Source organism: Miscanthus floridulus, chromosome 5 (assembly GCF_019320115.1).
Source record: "Miscanthus floridulus cultivar M001 chromosome 5, ASM1932011v1, whole genome shotgun sequence".
NCBI lineage: Eukaryota > Viridiplantae > Streptophyta > Magnoliopsida > Poales > Poaceae > Miscanthus > Miscanthus floridulus.
The window spans coordinates 34,377,747-34,396,802 of NC_089584.1; the positions used below are offsets into that span (position 1 = coordinate 34,377,747).

The 19,056-nt window shown below is 46.3% G+C and overlaps 3 protein-coding genes and 1 long non-coding RNA gene across 4 annotated transcripts; 3 read left to right on the forward strand and 1 right to left on the reverse strand.

The window, feature by feature from the left end:
* Window positions 1-3,417: 3,417 nt before the first annotated feature.
* Window positions 3,418-6,932, forward strand: LOC136451931 (uncharacterized). The gene is made up of 8 exons (XM_066452606.1): window positions 3,418-3,633; window positions 3,741-3,807; window positions 3,946-4,003; window positions 4,137-4,195; window positions 5,573-5,796; window positions 5,897-5,930; window positions 6,012-6,140; window positions 6,387-6,932. The coding sequence occupies exons 1-8, from the start codon at window positions 3,586-3,588 to the stop codon at window positions 6,560-6,562; spliced, it is 795 nt and encodes a 264-aa protein (XP_066308703.1). The 5' UTR covers window positions 3,418-3,585; the 3' UTR covers window positions 6,563-6,932.
* A 312-nt stretch (window positions 6,933-7,244) lies between these two features.
* LOC136449815 (ubiquitin-conjugating enzyme E2 20-like) lies at window positions 7,245-8,393 on the reverse strand. Its single transcript, XM_066450013.1, has 3 exons — window positions 7,767-8,393; window positions 7,602-7,661; window positions 7,245-7,503 (listed from the first exon to the last, which is right to left on the reverse strand). The coding sequence occupies exons 1-3, from the start codon at window positions 8,212-8,214 to the stop codon at window positions 7,460-7,462; spliced, it is 552 nt and encodes a 183-aa protein (XP_066306110.1). The 5' UTR covers window positions 8,215-8,393; the 3' UTR covers window positions 7,245-7,459.
* Window positions 8,394-8,580: 187 nt separating this feature from the next.
* Window positions 8,581-12,405, forward strand: LOC136449816 (uncharacterized). The gene is made up of 3 exons (XR_010758146.1): window positions 8,581-8,708; window positions 8,790-8,892; window positions 11,948-12,405. It is a non-coding gene; the product is annotated as an uncharacterized lncRNA (long non-coding RNA).
* A 3,102-nt stretch (window positions 12,406-15,507) lies between these two features.
* On the forward strand, window positions 15,508-18,637 carry LOC136449817 (uncharacterized). Its single transcript, XM_066450014.1, has 7 exons — window positions 15,508-16,137; window positions 16,356-16,409; window positions 16,527-16,736; window positions 17,587-17,726; window positions 17,818-17,915; window positions 18,105-18,229; window positions 18,318-18,637. Exons 1-7 carry the CDS (start codon window positions 15,637-15,639, stop codon window positions 18,471-18,473), a joined length of 1,284 nt encoding a protein of 427 aa, XP_066306111.1. The 5' UTR covers window positions 15,508-15,636; the 3' UTR covers window positions 18,474-18,637.
* The last annotated feature ends 419 nt before the right edge of the window (window positions 18,638-19,056 follow it).

Below are 19,056 nucleotides of genomic sequence, written 5' to 3' on the forward strand. Positions count from 1 at the left end.
GTATAAACCATAGGAGCTATTTTATTTTGGTGGTCAAGACACTTAGAGAGTGTGATCACATTTAGGTTTGATAGTCATACTATTAAGAGAGATGAAACTCATATTAGAATGCGGTTATCAAAGTGCCACTAGATGCTCTAACTCATTACATATGCATTTAGGATCTAGTGGAATGCTAACACCCTTGAAAATGTTTATGAAAATATTATAACACATGTGCACAAGGTGATACACTTGGTGGTTGGCACATTTGAGCAAGGGTGAAGAAGTTAGAGGTGAAAATGAGTTAGTCTCACTGGTCACAAGGTGACCAGACGCTAGTCCTAGAGGAACCGGCGTGTCCGGTCAGTTGTAACAGTAGAGACGCTGGCGTCTATCAAATGACCAAACGCCGAGTCGTTCAGCGACCGGACGCTGGAGGCAAGGTCCGGTCCTGTTATCGGGCAGCGCACAGAGGCTAGGGTCTCTGACCGGACGATGGCAGGGTCCGGTCGTGCATGACTGGACGCATCCGATGGGCAAAATGCATTTCTGGAACCTTACTGGAAATGACCGGATGCTGGTGGCTCAGCGTCCGGTCAGTTATAGCGCAGCGTCCGATTAACTCAAGTGATTGTTGAGATCGAGACACGTGGTTGTCGTCGGGCGACCGGACGCTAAGGTCCAGCTTCTGGTCAACAAGACTGGAGCGTCCGGTCAGCCCATGTTGTGCCCAGTGAAGGGGTATAACGGCTCTATTTCGTGGAGGCTTCTATTTAAGCCCCCATGGCCAGTAGAAGCTCATACCTTTGGCCATTTTCATTAACATAGCAACCTTGTGAGCTTAGCCAAAGCCCTCCCACTCATCTCCATCATTGATTCATCATCTTTGTGAGATTAGAAGAGAATCCAAGTGCATTGCTTGAGTGATTACATCTAGAGGCACTTGGTGTTCGTGTTTCGCTGTGGATTTTGCTTGTTACTCTTGGTGGTTGCCGCCACCTAGACGGCTTGGAGCAGCGAGGATCGTTGAGCGGAGAGTGGTGATTGTCTCTGGCTCCGATCGTGGTGATTGTGAGAGGTTCTTGATCTTTCCCGGCGGAGAGCCAAAAGGTACTCTAGTGGATTGCTCGTGGCTTGTGTGATCCTCATCTTGTGTTGGTTGTGCGGCACCCTATTGAGGGTTTGACGTGTGAAGCTAATTAGCGCGTGAACCTCCAAGTGAGTGAATCGCCACAATAAGGACTAGCTTGCCGGCAAGCAAGTGAACCTCGGTAAAAATTATTATGTTCATCATTGATTCCGAGGTGATTGGTCTTCATTGTTATTCGTCCTTATGATTGATTGGTTCTTTTATCTACATGGCGGTATAAGCTTCTTGATCACTCTCTTTACATTATCACAAACTAGTTGTCAAGCACTTTAGTGTAGCTAGTTGTGAGAGCTTGCTTGCTTGGTTGGTGTGGCTCTTTAGTTAGTCTTTGAGAGCACACTAACATAGGGTAGTGTCATAGCTATTGTATGAATAGATACTATCTAAACTAGAATTGTGGTAGGTGGCTTGCGTTTTGAGTAGGCTAGCGCAACACTTGCTTCGCCTCATAATTGTCTAACCTTTTTGTTAAGTGTTGTTGTAGAAATTTTTATTAGGCTATTCACCCCCCCTCTAGCCATTAGGACCTTTCACTTGCCCTCAGCGAAGCTGGTGGTGGAGAGGGCGAGGCGCGAGCATCACCGGCCGGCCTATTTATAGGGCGGCTAGCTGGTGCCCCAGCGACGAGATATTTCTCGTGGTCATCCTTATCCAGCACGCGAGTGCGCCGCTGACCTCGTCTGGTCACATCGCCATGGCTGGCGCTCGCCCATGCGCACGCCGAAGTGCCTTGACGGCTACTCTGGCGGCTTGGCACAGCGGCGACCATGGCGCCAACCATTGACGCGTTCATAGTGAGGGGGAAGAGGGAGAAGAGGAGAAAAGAGGGTCGTCGTGGGGTCTCGCTGTCACCGTTGACGCTACGCTGGCACGGGGGTGGTGCTGGGGGGCATTGACGCGGGTGCTATGCCGCGTATGGCTGCCTACCGCGAGGTAGGCGACGGAGCTGACGGACGAGGCCCAGGCGTTAGTGGGAGAGAGGAGGGAGAAGGGGGAGCAGGCGAGGCCGGGCCGAGTTGGGCCGCGGCACTGCTGGGCCAGCTCGTGCGGGAGGGAGGGAGGGAGGAGGGGATGGGATGGGCTGTTGCGATGGGCCGAGAGGAGGGAGAGAATGAGCCCGTGAGGCTTTTTCCAATTTCCAATTCCCTTTTCTATTTTCTAACTCAATTATGCATATGTTTAAATGATTTCAAATTTAAATTTGAATGCATGAGTGCAAAAAGGTCCCACCATAAGTTGAACAAAGTCAAGCAATCATTCACACACAAAGTTTCACACATATATTTTTATGTTCCTATGTTATTTTATTTGTAAAAATTATCTAGGTTAGCTATGTATGCTATCTCCTATGCAAATTTTTAAAAGTTCAAATTTTTAATGATTTCTAAATCTAGGTCAAATTTTAGTGTGTTACAACTCATGAGAGTTGCAGATTGTAGATGCTTAGTCCCAAGTTTTTTATTAATATGTTGTGATCGTATAAATATTAATTGAGTCCAATGTTGATTATTGTGAAGCAAGAGTTTGCAAACAAGTGTGTTATCAAAAAAATGAGACATGAGGGTTTGTATATGGATTGGTCTCAACTATATAAAGCTTGCAAAGTACAAATACTAAAGATTGTTGTCAAAGCTTGTGAGGATTATTGTTGGAAACAATGTAGTTCAAGCATAAGACAATCATGCAAAATGAATTGATATTCAAATTAAGGTCTGAAGCATTGATATGGCTTGATGGTTTGAAAAGGTGAAGATAGCAAGAAAATGTTTTTGAGGTACTAAGCAGGGGTGAAAGACGATCGACGGTTTGGAGGTCGAGGAATCTAGCTAAGGTGAAGAAAAAATTACGTACATTTGATGATAAAAATGACCTGAAACCTCCGACACAGGTCATATGCTCAAGGTGCACATGTCAAAAGCGTGAAGTGATGAAGACCCTAAATTATGCATGATCAATGTGGTAAGCAATTGGACAAAGCGAAGCTCAAGCGAAGGTTAAAATTTATTTCATATTTATTTCTTAAGTATATATAGGTGTGCCACGCTATTAAGAGGAATGCATCTATGAATTTGAGACAAACAATGGTGCTCAAGTTAACCCATGGGAGAAAAACTTAAGAGTAAGAAACAAGAGTGAGAGAAGAACATCCAAAAGACCTAGCCCCAACGGATAGAATTTGAAACCCCGACTATGCCGGGTTTCAACGTCAGCTAAGCTGACTAGTCAGCTCAAATGGCTAGTTTAGCAGGAAACGAACCAAAAACCGACCTCAGGTTCCTCTGAGCGTCACTCAAAAAAAAAAACCCCCTCTGAGCAACGTTCTCCACTCTCCACGGGGGTCCAAATCCAAAAAAAAAAAAAAAAATAAATCCCAAAACTCTGTCCTCCCTCCGCTCCCGCCGCTCTCCAGCCAAAACCGCGTCTAGAAGCTTCTAGATCCGTCCCTGGCGCCGATGGAGCGGCTCGACTCTAAGTTCCACGAGAAGTACACTGCTCTCAAGGTACCGCGGGCACGCCCGCTTCTTCCTCATCCCGTTTCTATGGCCAGCCCGCGGTGGTTTGACACTGCAATTATTGTTTCCCGGTTCAATGCATTGCCGCGCCGCAGAAGAGGAAGCTGCTGGACGAGGGGCTGGAGCGGAAGCGGGAGGCGGAGCTCAAAGAGCTTTACGATGGTATAAGTCCCGGCCGAACCTATCTACGGGCCGGACTCAATTTGGGCGGGGTTATGGGAATGGGAGGGAGGGTTTTGGGAGAAGCTTGTTCTTTTTCCCCTGCTTTGATTTTTTTTTCCTTTTGTTTTGATGTTGCAGCCATGAAAGATTGGGTCAGCGATCTCAACAAAGACAATGCGGAGCTCAACGAGAAGCTGTAAGATGATAATTGTTATGCTTGTGCGCGGGTTAGGGTTTTGACGTTTTGTTGTTTGGGGAGGAATTGGTGCCTATATCGTTGCTTATATCCCTTCTCTTCTGTTTTATTTTTGGCTAATTGATGTTTTCAGGGTGGAAAAGCAGGATGAGCTCGAGAAGACCCGTCAGGAATTCCTTGAAGATATTCATAGTAATACTATGGGAACATTGGGTGCATACCATTGAAAGATCTCATCTTTTGCTATGTACCATCAAAAGATACATTCTTAGCTATGTAGCATCAAAAGATCACTTCTTTTGGAAATTTACCATTTTCCATCAAGTTAGCTAACACCGGCTGCTCACCGTGAAGGGCTGCGTTATGTGGCCATCACCGTGATGCTGCCATGCTGCCGCCCAGGGATGCCCGCCTGTGGCTCCTCGAGGTCTGGCTGCATCAACGACTACGCGTGGTTGCATCGCGGCGGCGGCGGCGGCGACGGCTCCCGACCGTTAGCGTCGTTTGACAGGAGGCTCGTCGAGGATAGCACCGGATAGACCATGACGCTGCCGCTAGAGGACCAGAAGTCGATCCTGCTGGCATGGCCCGGACGACGACAAAGACCCTGCTCCTCCGCCCCCGCCTGTCACCTCCTCTTCCTGTTCGTCGTCATCGTCCAGTCCTGCCTGCTGGCGAGCCCGGCTGAGCTGGAAGATGGGGAGCCCGCCTGCTGCTGTCCCGTCATTGGAAGAGGATGGGATTGGGTTCGGAAGTGAGGAGGTGGAAGTGGTAGTCTCTCCGCTCCGCAGCAGGGTAACGAGTAGGAAGGAGCTAGGAGGAAGAGTTGGAGAGGACCGCGTCTGGCCTGGCTGGGGTCGTCGGAGCTCAGCCATGGCATCCCTATCTGCTGAACCAAAGTAGCGAGCGATGGATAGCCTGGCCATAGCACAACAGTCCTTCACGGTGAGCAGCTGGCGTTAGCTAATTTGACGGAAAGTGGTAAATTTCCAAAAGAAGTGATCTTTTGATGCTATATGTAGCCAAGAGTGATCTTTTAATGTTACATAGCAAAAGATGAGATCTTTCGATGCTATGCATCCAATTTTCCCTAATACTATCTATCCAATCTCAAAGTTCCTTTCTGTCTAGTCATGAGAAGTAGTTTCTTTGGTCCAAGTATTATTACCTGTGACAATGTTTTTTATTTTTTTCTGTCTAGTTATGAGAAGTAGACACGAATTGGGTTAATCCTTTTGAACTGATTCCCCTTAATTAATGATATATTTATGCATCATGACCGACAGGACCTGTTTTCTGGACCTCTTCAATGAATATTAAATGCATTTTTATTGTACATATAATGTGTTTATTATTTTCTAATTCTCACTGCTTCCTATGTTTTCGTTCCTGTGTTCCAAACGCCATGGTCAGTGGGAATCCTCTATTTTTCCACTCCTCAGTTTTGCTATTGCATTCCCATCCAATTCCTGCATTTTTTCCCTTTCCTATGTTTTGTATTCCTTTGTTCCAAACAGAGTTGGTTTAGGTGGCACAATATTTACTTATTTTCATTTTTGTTTCATGCAGCAAGGGACAGTGAAATTCTGAGGCTGAAGCAGCTCTTAGATGAGAAGGCTGAAAAGAGCAATTCTAAAGCTACTGGTCTTCTTGGCAGAACACCTGAATCTATCCTAGAAAATTCAACTCTAATGTCACCTAAAAGAAAGACACCACTTTCCCACAGCAAGGTAAAGAGGGTACAGTTGAGTGAAAATGCTCCTCACAGTAGCCCCACGGAGGAATCTCAAGAGGTCAGCTTAGAAATCTGAGTAGTTCCTTTTCATGTACAAGTATTTGAGTGAGCTTTGTTTACTAATTCTTCTTGTGGCTTGATTTGATCTGATACTGCAGCTAGAATGCTCTATAAGACATATGTGCATCTCAGGTTAGTGAAAATTTAATTTAATCTGTCACTACTTTGTTGCATTACTTGAAATTAATTTAGCCAGTGTGTTTGTTGATTCAGGGAATGGGACAAACGAAATTCGGGGCGCTCATATGCTTTGTTCGCTGCTTCAATCTGTAGTTCGCATGAAGATCTCAGTAAATGATGAAACAGAAATATTTTCGATTTCAGTCTCTCATGAAGCTAGTGGTACTTGCTCATGCTGAATCTCATGTTCTTGTTTTACTACAGCTCAGGATTAGCATATCTGTTATGCTTTATATTTTTCGTGCTTGCGCTGGCACTATCATTTTTTGGGCAGTTACATGTTAACAAAGTAGCACCTTTCATATGGTTTCATTTCATTCCATTCGTATTCACTCTCAACTCTCTACTCTCTAGTCATGTAATATAAATGAATTGATTCTGATCCTTACAGAGTTTAAACTGCTGCAGGTTACAGTTTCACCCTCACTTGGTTAGAAAAATCTGATGAATGGTCCTATAAGCTCTCCTCGTTGGGCACCCTGGAAAGGATATCTGCTGATTGGATGAGGCAAGACATAAGATTCAGCATGAATATGTGCCGTATGTTCTTTGAGCAGATATCAAGCATCATATCAAAAGGATGACAGCATGTTCTTCGCTTCAGGTAGCTGTATCGGTCTGCCTAACGAACTTGTAAATGGAAGCCTCCCGATGTAAAAAATGATTTGATGCACTATCTCATTGCAGAACTGCCGTTTATGCTAGGGAGATGCTAGGGTAGACCTGTGTCGAGCTCGAGCATACTGGTTTGTGGGCGACAATTGTTGCCATCGCTTGTATTCCTGTTTCGGGTCACGCACTTCCATATTCCTGTTTCAGTAAACGAGCTAGTATTGCGGTCAATTTTGCTCCAGTCCAAATGGTACCGAGACAATTTTGGAATTATGAGTTCCTTGTGGACTGTGTGTAAATGAAATTGTAGAATGATGTGGAATTATGACAATGAGGCCGCGCTAGTCGGTTCGTTTGTTTGTTTTTATACAAAATGTTTGCTAGTCGGTATGGATTCGCTTTGGTGGACAGGGTCCATTTGACCCTTGAATCCTTGACATCAGCCGAGCAACACTGCGTTAGAAGAGGAAATAAGAGTGGCTTTTCCTTGATACCAATCGGCAACATCAAGCAGTGGTTTCCTTCCGTCTAGGCGGCGCACAAACACGCTGCGAATGAAGGCCATTTGAACATTGCGGTCATACGAACTTCCTAAATTCGTTCATATCCATATCGCAGTCAGAATGAAACAAGAAGGGACGAAAACAGGTCCTGTAAAAATGAATCTCTGAACATTTCAGAACTCAAAGAACAATTACAGAATCGCCAGGCTCCAGGGGCCCACATACTCCTGCTACAGCACCAGACTGGGAACCAACCCAACGAAACCATCCCATCCACCTAATAATCTCTTGTCGATCGATCCAAGCGAGATCAGTGCTTGAAGAACCCGAGGCGACATCTGCGCCGGGTGTTGTCCTCCTCCTCCTCTACGCGGCGGGCTTGTAGAGCTTCTCCACCATCTTCCTGAACTCTGAAGAACGAAGAACGAGAGGAAACGACAAAGCGAGATTCAGAACACGAAATCGATCGATTGTTGACGAGAACGAAGCGAGATGTCGAATCGCGTACCTTCCCGGTTCGCCCAGAGCGCCGCGGCCTGCGTGTTGAGCGGCGATTCGTTGTTTGGCTCTGCATAATCCGTCCGTCAGAATCGAGGGGAACGCACGCAGACGCGGAGCACACGAGATCGATGGACCGACCGAACAGAGGAAGGAACCGGTTGCGACTCGTTACCTCCGAGCAGGCTCTGGATGGAGAGGAGGATGGTGCGCACGTCGTAGGCGGAGGACCACTTGTCCTGGAGGATGTCGAGACAGATGTTGCCGTGCACGTCGACGTTGGGGTGGAAGCAGGGGGTGTCGAACCGCACCTTGGGCGGCTTGTACAGGTACTCGGCGGTGAAGGCCAGCGCAAGGCGGTAGGAGGTGCCCTCGTAGGCCGTCCCGGCGGAGCCCGCGATGGTGCCCACCCAGTGGAGCATGTTGTCCCCCTCCGGGAACGCCGACACGCCCGGGTCGCCGCCCATCATCAGCGCCATCAGCTCCGACTGCAGCCGCCGCACCACCGACTGGCCCTCCGCGCCCTTCCCGGCCCCCGCCGACGCCGGCTTCGCACCCGGCGCCTCAGCGGATGTGGCGGGCACGTTCCCGGTCTGCGACTCCTGGTTCTCTCCCCGGGCCATGGCTGACGATCGAGTGGGTGTTCCTCCCTTTTCTATCTCCCTTTCTCCTCGGCGGGCGGCGGCGATTGAGTGGGAGGCGGCGGATTAGAGAGCGGTGGGAGCGGAGGCGGCGGTGGGGCGCAGGATTTAAAGGCGAGAGGCGATTGGCTCGGGATGGGAATGCGGAGCCTCTTCTGCTCTCTAGTGACCGTTGGGGGCGGCGCGGCACGTTGACAGCTTTCTGCCGCGTCAGCCGCGGCGCCGCCGCCGCCCTGACTACAACGGCTAGTTCAGCTTTAGGGGAGAGGACAGATGTGCACGCGTCCGCAGTTGTCTGACCTCTGACGTGAGGGCCCGGGGTGGCAGGTGGTGATCTGGCTTGGCTGACCAGCATCCAAATAGGCCCAGCCCAGCCCAACTCCGATCGCATAAGCACCAACCCCAAAGCAGCCTCCCGGTCTAGCTAGGGTTTCGTCTCCGCGGCTTGCTCCTCTAATCCTCTCCCGGATCGCGAGGTAGGTCGGTGCCGCTCTCGCCGTCTCTCCCTCCCCACGCTTCGAGTCTCTCTCCCGCTGATCCGCTCAGCCGCATCGCAGGGCGCAGCGTTGATGGCGGCGGCACCGGCACCGGCGGACGCGAAGGCGGAGGCCGCCAAGATGGACCTCCTCGAGGACGACGACGAGTTCGAGATCGACCAAGGTACGCGCGCGCCACCCCCCCTCCCCTGCTTTCGTTTGCGCGGGCACGTTGATTAAGCCATTTGGACGAGTAGATTTGATTGGTTGGTTAGATGGGAACCCGTGCGGTGTTGCTACTGTCTCGGGCATCAGATCCAATCGGTCAGGGACGGATTTGGGCGAAACCATGGGGAGTTGCAAGGAGTTAGTTGTTTTAGTGATGTGGAATAAACTTTTGTGCTGTTAATGTGGCGCCTGATTTCGTTTGAACCTGCGCTGGTACTTCAGAAGTAACTAATCTTTGTGTTCTCTAATCTTTAGCTGTCAGTTGCTGTTGCATGTAATCCTATCCCGAAAAATCAAATCTCCTTGTATATTTTCTAGTTAGTTTGGCAATTGGCATGAAACATTGTTCTGACATTGGTGCAGTTAAGTGCTCGCATTGTTTATCACACATGCAGTCTTGTATAACTACAACAGGACTACCCCTGAATATTGTAAACCAGCTGCAAAATTGAGGGTTAATCCCAATGCTGTTCCATTGATCGTAAGAAGCGTGAACCAAACACTACTATATTTGTAACTGGTGTTTGTGCATCTAATGCTGACTTTTGATCTAGTGAGTTAAACCTCATTATTCAGTAACAGTAAATGCTAACATGCTATTCACTTAGATGACAAAGAAACAATGCCATAAGCCATGTTGAAAGAGATGATCAAGGGGCACATCTGCACATATGTCATTCTCAGAACTTTTCCCTTTATCTTCTATTTTCTGTCTTGTGTAGTTGTGTTTATGTGCAGACTTGTATGTGCATCCTGTTGTTGCTTGTGTTTTGCAATTTGGACTTTGCAATATGGTTACCTCTTGTTCCCAATCAAATATTATGATTTATTAATAGTCACCCTGTGTCCTAGCCTCCTTAGGTCTAACTAAAATTGAACTAATCTAAACAGAAAGCTAATTCTGATTTGTAAAGAAGAGGAATAGTGATATCGTTCGACTGAATAAAGAAATAAAATGGATGTATTATTTTACTCAAACTCAACAGATCCATGATGAGTACTTACATTTTGTGTCTTATACAGTAATTTGTACAATTCTACTGTATTGCAAAGGTGAAGTCAGTTTTGAAATCAGAGTGCAACATATATAGTAGGAAAATTTTGCTCTATCTGTTGTGCAAAAGTGCATCTGTCAGGATTCTGGAGTCCTGTCCTCATTGGGTCTAGGTAAAATTGAACCACTCTTAATGGAAATGCAATGTCCATTCTGATTTGGGAAGAAGAGTAGCTATTATAGAAATCCTATCCCATTTTCTAGTAACGCCTCATGATTATAGCTTTGCCTCTATCAAAACTGATGGTTTGATATGTGTATATACTTGCTTTACTGGTTGACAAACTAAACTAACAGTTTCTACTTGTAGTCAATCGTGTGTATATTTTTATGTGACAAATGGCACTGTCACATACATGTTATGTCTCTTGCTGTAAGTAAAACTATATTGTTTGACACGACATGATGAATTAGTATCATTGTTTTTGTTTCTTACTCACACAGAGCTAGATATAATTCATTTTCCCTAATTGTTTCTGTTAGTTCTAGGAGGGGGGGAACTTCTAAATTTCTTAGAAGGGGTTGAGGGAGTATCTGTATTGCTGATTTGTCTTTTCTCTTAGCTAGTAAAAAGATGGAATTTGAATCTGATGCCACAAATGGTTTTTTTACTATGCTGTATGGATAGGGAAGATAGATATGTTCTGGAATCTTAGTTTGATACTTAAATTTGTGTCTCCTCATCTTTTTTGCCTCTTCTAGTGTTTTCCTCTTCTGGTGTGTCCTAAAGTGACACAGTTCTGCAAATCCCTGATTTTTTTAAGACTAAGGGTTATATATGTTAATCTTAATGGATGCTTAATTGATATTATGATTACATTTTGGGTCACCATGGTAAAAGTTATTGTCAATAACATCTCTGCACTGCTTCTATTTGTCCTGTTTCCATTAAAGTGCATAGTTAGTATGCTAACCTGTGGATATGGAAGGGTTGGTAGTATATTTATTTTAGTCGCAAGAGGTACTTAGCCCAATTTGTTAGTTGCATTAGAAAGGCTTCGTTATTGTTGCCCTTCCTCCGGCCCTGAATAAATCAATTCCTGGAGTTGTCTCAACTCTCAAGTCAAACTTTTTATGAAACCAAATTAGTATCATTAGATTCCCAATCAACAACAACAACAAAGCCTTTAAGTCCCAAACAAGTTGGGGTAGGCTTATCATTAGATTCCCAATAAACAATATTTTTATAATTGCTTATTTGGTGTAAAAAACATTTGTGCTCTTCTCTATAAATTTGGTCAAACATAAAAAGGTTTGACTCAAGACAACTCTAGAAATTGATTTATTTATTCAGGGACAGAGGTAGTATTTATCATTTTTGGCAATCTGTTGAATACCTATAAAATTTCTTTCTAATCTGTCCCATCAGCCATCATGCCATCTAGCTTATTCCTGTGGAAGATGTTAGTTACCTAAGTTGTGAATTTGCTTCATGACATCTTAGTATCAGATTCGAAAATCCTCCATAGCTTCTGCTATGTCATTGCTGGTTGTGTTGTTCAATCTCAATAGCCAATAACAGAAGTTGAGAAGTGCATAACCATAAGTATCACGGATTGATGGATGATACAAGTGATGTGTATGGATGTAAGGATCCGATACCATGTAATCATGAACCATGTTCACCAAGAGGGAAAACTACTGTTGGAAGAGTGGTCTTTTGGCATGGGTGAAGGTGGAGGAAAACACTAGATGGAGGGCGATTGGAATAGTGGGGTGGGGAAAGGATTTCTTTAAAAGAAAACCTTGTTTTGTTACATGTTGCTCGTTGAAACTAAAAACTCAGGGTGTACAATAACCATTCACTAAAACCAATATAACCTGAAATAACCTACTCTAAGTATCGCAAGGTTGAACTTCACATCAAATGAACGTATGTTTTTTTTTCTCTTAGGCTGGCGAGTGGACCTAGTTTGAAACTTTGAATGCTTGTTACTGACTTTCCTGTATTATGCAGAATGGGATGACAAGGAAGAAGGCCATGAACCCTGTTCGCTTGTGCTATTCAGTCGGCTTTAATCCGTACAAATCAGCCGTGGAACAATATTTTTCTCTCACAACAAACCAGTCATACAAATCAGCCGCAGCAGCAATAAGTCCGGCCAAACAGAAGTCGTCCAGCAGTGGGAGGATGATTGGGATGACGATGATGTGAACGGTGATTTCTCATTGCAACTGATGAAAGAGCTGGAGGGAAGTAACGCCCAGAAGAGCTGAAGTATTAATTCTCTTAAGTTTATAAGTGATCTTTATATGCCAGCAACTTTCGGAACCGTGATATGCTTTGGATGGGTTGATATGGTTGTGCAGCTCTATATGTGAACGGTAGAAAGTTTATGGACATCAGTCGGCAATTTGACAGCACTGTACCTGTTCCGGTGGAAATTATCACTGTGTTTGGTGTTTTTTAGCTTATTCTCTCTCACAGAATACTATTGAATCATCTAGAACCATCCAAAATTCACTGTTGAGGCCACCAGCCGAACGCCTTGTATCTCATCAGTTGTCGTTAGGGAATGGCTCTAGCGGAGACGCTAGAAATCCCACATTGTGTATCTTATATCTCCAGCTGCTTCCTACCTACTCCCAATCTCGGTTCTTAGCAACATAAGACGTATCTTTTCGCGGACTCCGATCCCTTCCGATTGCCGTTTGCCTCTGATCCCTCCCAACCGCCCAACCGCGGACGACCGGTTTGGTGGTTGAAAAACGATCTTCCGCAAAAGCACAGGTACGCTGAGACGGAGGACACGTTGGGCTCGATAGAATTGGAGCAATGATGTCGCTGCCGGACGCGTTAGCGATAGCTAGGCGGAGGACGAGGACACCAGACCTCAGACCTCACAGCCAGTGCCACAGTGAGATGCAACGGTGTGACTTGTGCGTGGCCGGCCTCCGAAATAATCTAACTTATTGGATTCATCGCTAGAGATGCTAGCTAGTTCTACTACTGTGCAATATACATGATAGATCAAGTAGTACTGATTGGGAAATGCAATCGGGTGTTTGAAATTGGAGAGAGAGAGAGAGAGAGAGAGCGGCTAGCTGCTTGAGATCAAATGGGTGTCTGATTGCGAACTGCATGCAGCCTAGCTCCACGCTGCCGTGCGGTTGTACCTATCGAATGGCTTATCTTTCACTTTTAGGAGCGTATTATTCATAACCGTTGGAGGCTGAAAATAAATCCAGTCCCTTCTTTTTAGAATTGGAATAATTATATATTTGAGAAGTGAATTTTTAGGAATGCTCTTAGAGCAACTCTTCAGTTCAGAAATCTCTATGAAACCCTGTTTGAGAAGGTTGAGTCCTATTTGCAATCGACTATTCTGTGAAACCCAGTTTGAGAAATCTCTATAAAACCCTGTTTGAGAAGTCTCTATGAAACCCAGCCCATATCGATGCCACGATTCCTATATAGCCACAACGTCGGAACCGATGCTTCTGCTACGTGGACCCACATCATATAGAACCAACTCCTTCCTTCTTGACTATTCTGTGCGCAAGAAGCCTCCGCTCGTGTGCTCGCTGCTCAGCCTGTGGAACAGCCAGGACCAACGGCTGGTTGAAAAAAAATATTTTTTTTATTCTTCCAATTTTTTTTATTCTTCCAACATCGAGGAATGTAGATGCCCCGGGTATTGTGTTTTTTATTTCAGCATCGACATGCACAATGTTCTACTCGATGCTCTGGTATTCTCTCTCCTCTCTCAGCATCGATAAAACACAACATTGCGGCTAGTCTAAATATGATAAAAATCCGTTAGATTTTGGGTCGCGGTATCCATTGCCATTTCTGATACTATTTGGAGAGGCTCTCAACGGCTTCGGCTCATCCATCTCTTGCGTATATGGTAGTGTTTATAAAAAAATTTCTCTCTTTTTCTCTAAATAAGAAACTTTAAAAATAGTATTTTTAGGTCCTCCCGCCCTGCTGTAAGTTTGTAACATAGAGGTAGTCCCAAAGGAACCCGACCAAAATTTGTCACGTTGAACTAACGAAGTGCCGCCTCCTTCGGACGACTCTCTTCCGCGTGTATTCTCCTTTCACGTTGGCTCACAGCCTCAAACTCTCACCTTCACTACATATAACACAAGCTGCTGTGTTAAACCTCACAAAATGCAGCAGCAGGAGCAGGCAAAACCAAACAAACCCGCAGCAGGAGCAGGAGCCGTTTTGTACCGCTTCAACCCCTGCATCTGAAACTGTTTGTCCACGAATCCAACCAAACGCCTCCTATCTGATCCGCTCTGTGGGCGAAGTCGCGGATTTCCTGCTGACTGGAGCTGCATGCGGGAGGGAGAGGAGATTTTGGAAATGATACTCGCTTCACCCGGCTTCGTCTCCTCCTGTGGGCTGTGGTGTGGGCCTGCGCGCGGCCGTGGTCCGTTTTGCCCTGGGGCGCGTCGGCGCGGGCGGAACCGGCAACGGCGCGGCGCTGTGGGGCGGAGGGGCGCGGGACGCTGTGGGCCGCGGGCTGCGAGCCGCGGCGAGACCCGGCACGGAGGGAGCCGGGAGATCGAGGAGACGACGACGCTGGGACAGCGACGCGCGGAAGTGGATCTGCTCGCGAGCGCTGGCCTTCTCCGTGCGTGGAGACGACGACGGACGCTGGGACGGCGACGCGCGGAAGTGGATCTACTCGCGAGCGCTGGCCATCTCCGTGCGTGAGGCGCGAGAGACGTGGACCTGCTCGCGAGCGCTGGCCTTCTCTTCTCTGAGGCCATGGAGGCTCCGTGCCTCGGACAAGGAGACAAGAGGAGATAAGGCCCTCCACAGCGTATGGCTGCAGTGGTGCTTCAAACAGGAATTTTTTTAACACATTTTTAAAACTATTTTTAAATCTGACATTGTTTAATTTTTTTTTAAATTTAACATTTTTGACAGTGTCTATTCGCATGACGTGGCGAATTTAAGCTGCCGCGCCATGTATGAGGACGCGGTAGGGGTGCCAACGTGTTAACGACTCGGCCCGCCGATCACTGATGTGGCAGGCCTTACCGTGCCACAGATCAGGACGCGGCAATGACGTGTCACCTATCAAGGCGTGGCAGCTGCACCTCACGAAGTCAGCAACAAGTGCGTTTGACAATTTTCGCGACGGCGGGCGGTTGGGCACGCAGACGCAACAATCAGTCACACGCACTTGTTGATGACTTCGCGAGGTGCAGCTGCCGCGCCTCGATGGGTGGCGCGTCACTGCCGTGCCTTGATCCGTAGCACGATGAGGCTTGCCACGTCAGCGACCAGCGGGCCAGGACGTTGCCACGTTGACACCCCTATCGTGCCCTATGTATGGCGCGACAGCTTGAATTCACCGCGCCATGCGAATATGCGCGATCAAAAGTGTTAGATTTAAAAAAATAAACGGTGTCAGATTTAAAAATAGTTAAAAAAAATGTTAAAAATAAAAAATAATTGTCAAACAGAGAGAAACAAGTTTGGGCACCGCTGCCATTGCAGGCAGCAGACGTTGCCGACACCATCAGTAGCCCTTATTTATATACTATCCCATATTTTGTTTTTTTATATATACACGTACGACGCAGCAGCACAGCTCGGCGCCTCGCTGTCTCCTCTCCTAGCCGCGGCGTCCGACGCCACCGCCCCCGGCCCCGATCCGGTGAATCTGACTCACGGCCGCCGCCATGAGCTGCGCGGCGGCGTGGTCTCCCCCCTCCTCCGCTCTCGGCCGCCGTCCCTGCCGTGGCCGCAGGCGGCGCTCCTCCGTCAGGCTCAGGCCCCGCGCGGAGGCCGTGGAGCAGGAGGGCGGCGGCGCCGCGGGGGAGGGGGAGGCCCCGCCGCGGCTGGTGCTGCACGACTCCCTCGACGCTGTGGGGGTGGCTACCGCGCACGCCAGGGCGGCGCGGGAGGGGTTCGTGGCGCAGGTGGGGCGGCTCACCCGGGTGAGCGCGGGGAGCAGCATCGCCATCAGCCGCGGCCCTGACCTCGCCCGCGCCGCGCTCTGCGTCGCCGCCGAGGACGACTCGCTCGTCTCCCACTCCTCGGTCCCGCTCCCCGTGGACGCCTTCCTCGCGCGCCTCGACGGCCTCTCCTCGGGCTTCTGCGCCGGCGGCAACTTCCCGCCCTCCAGCGCGCCGCCCGAGGTCTTCTTTGATTATCTTGACCGCTACCTCTACATCCATAAGGTACTGCGTATAGCTGTCGCCATGTTGCGCCAAGTTATTCTGATCCTGTTGCTAGTCCAATTTGGGTATCACTACGTACGAACGGCTTGATTTTGAAGTCATTTCAGCTGTCTGGTTGATGTAGCATGATGTAGTGTGTGGTCTCTACCTAGCAAATTGCTGTTCTACATGCAAAGCTTACAAGTATTGGTGCTAATTTACTAGGATCTTCCATTCAGGGGTTTCGAAGAACAAATCGAGTGTCGGATGTGCGGACTATGTATCTTCACTCGGTATGTCAGAATCTAGCTTCTATGCCTTGTAGTTGTATACACTACTAGGCCTATACACTACTGTAATAAATATGCTATGCTTCCTCATCTAGTGTTATTTGGTTGTACAATTTCCAGGTCTTGACATGCCGTTCTGGATCAGCTCTAATGCTTGCGTTGATATATTCAGAGATACTGAAGACTGTACGAATATATGGGTTACTGGATTTTGATCCAGAGATTTTCTTTCCAAATGATCTCAATAGCCTCCCTAGGGGCTATGACAAACAAAAAGGCAAATTGGGCGATGAGCCACATATTATGACTTCAAAGTCACTTTTGGTTGAGGTGAGTTTATTCCAACCTTCAATCTTCACTATCGGAGTCCATTGAGTTTCTTTTTGTGTGCTTAATATCTAGTGCTATGCTAGTCTTGAGCGATGTACCCAAGATACCACAGTGAAATTTCTGGGTGGTTGTCATGCAAAAGGGAATTTTCATCTTAATTTTTCTATGGCCTTCGCATTCACCAGAAAAAAAGATTGTTTGCGTAGGTATTTCATGTTTGCAAATGAGACTTCAACCAAATCAAATAATTCAATATATTATCTCCTATCTACAAATTCCACCAATATTGTTTTCTTTTTGGTGTTCCTACCGCTGTGAGGATTCATTTTATCAGTACTGATAGATAGGACTAAGTTGAAATTTGGTTTTGTTCCATTCTTGCCTGCACAAGATTTTTCTTAGAAATTAGACAACAACCAAACACAACACACACACACACACACACACACACACACACACACACACACACACACACACACACACACACACACCTTTGAGTGGTGAGCTTGTGGTTTGCTTCAACCATTATATTCAGTATATAATAATGTGAATAAACTTGTTTCTAACAAATCTTCTGTTTCCCCTCCTGTGTTTGAGACCTTTTAATCCAACTTTAAACTTCAACCTAATGGATTGAGCCTGCATCTGATTAACTTGGGTTAGGAATCCAATTTGTTGCAAATTTTTTGAACAGCTTCAGAACACATTTTTATTAAAGTTGGTGTCTGTTCTTAATCCTGTTCATAATGTTTGGTTTTATTGTGTCAAAGATGGTATAAGCAGGCTGCAAAGTTGCTGGTTTTTGTATGCAATAACATTTGGGCTTATTTTTATTAGTCCTTATATGCAGACTTTAAGAACTTTGAAGAGTACATTTTGGCCATTCCAGTCTGATCAGTTTAGTAGCTTATTTCTGAATGCTGTTGCTGTAAACCACTACGGCCCTGGTACTTTAGGTGATAACCAAGCAAGGTCACATGGAAACATAAGGTACTTTCTCTGAATTTATCAAGCGTAGTTCTTCTTTTTTTTACACTGGATGCTGCTGGAGATCTGGAATGATGTCAATTTTGGTTAACAGTGCCATTGAGATGGCTGCTGCTAAAGCTGCTCACCATAGATTGATGCGTGGAGTATGGACTAACGTTCGTTTTGGTGATATGCGCCGTGCTTTAGCAGGTACTGTACTTGCTTTCTGCGATAGTTTGAATGTATCATGGCCTCATGGGCCATTCCTATGCCATTGCTTTATCTACAGAAAGGAATGTATTCGCTCAAAAAAAAAAAAAAACAGAAAGGAATGTATTTTGCATTGCATGTCTCTCAGTGCGATACCTGTTTCATATCTTGCATTTTTTCTTGTTTCAGCTTGTGAGCGACTGATACTACTGCATCACGATCCACATGAACTGAGGGATTACGCAGCCCTTCTGTACCACTGTGGGTACTATGAAGACTGCCTACACTACTTATCATTGTACCAAACTGCCAAGGTAATTCTTTCAGGCATGACACCCTATCATGGGAGTGAACCAGAAAATCTAAAACTCACGAACATCACTCTGCATTGTTTCTTTGCAGGCTGGGCAATCCCCGATGAACCGATTGGAGATCTTGGAGGACGAAGCTGTGAATACTCTCAAGGCGCGGGCAACCCTTATTTTAGCAGAGGATGGCTGGAGCAGCAGATGTAGACCTGTGGCAAGTTACTGGACCAAGAACTCTGAGCCGTGGTAGTTTAGGTAGCTGACCATCGTTGCAACTGAAGCAAAGAACTACAGATTGTATATAGCATTTTCAACTGTGGATGTGTTCCTTATCCAAAAAAAAAAACCTGTGGATGTGTTGTACAGCCACTTGGTAATCCATGCGGGATGAATCGATTTCCTGATTTTACAGAAGATCAAATTGTTCAGGTGTTGGAATGCTTTATCTGAAATTTGCTAGGGTTACTTTTATATTTTCGAATTGATTTGATACAACAACATATCCTACAGATCTGTATCTGCATTTTTTAGGCAAACAATGAAATTTATATTTCACAGTTGTCAGAATTTAGAAGTTCTTTCAGGCACATAATCATTTTGAGTATGTACAGGGTTAGTGTCAACTTTTAGGAAGCGTTTGTTTTTGCTTGCTGTTATAGCACACTGGGGTTCGTGTTCGTCCGATAGACGATGAATGGATATACACAAAGAAATCAATGCAATACATTGGGCATTTTTTTACCGAATAAACTAACCAAGGACATCTCGCATAGTAATTCAACGTAATACAATAAATCGCATTGCATAGGAATTAAATATCACATGATATAATT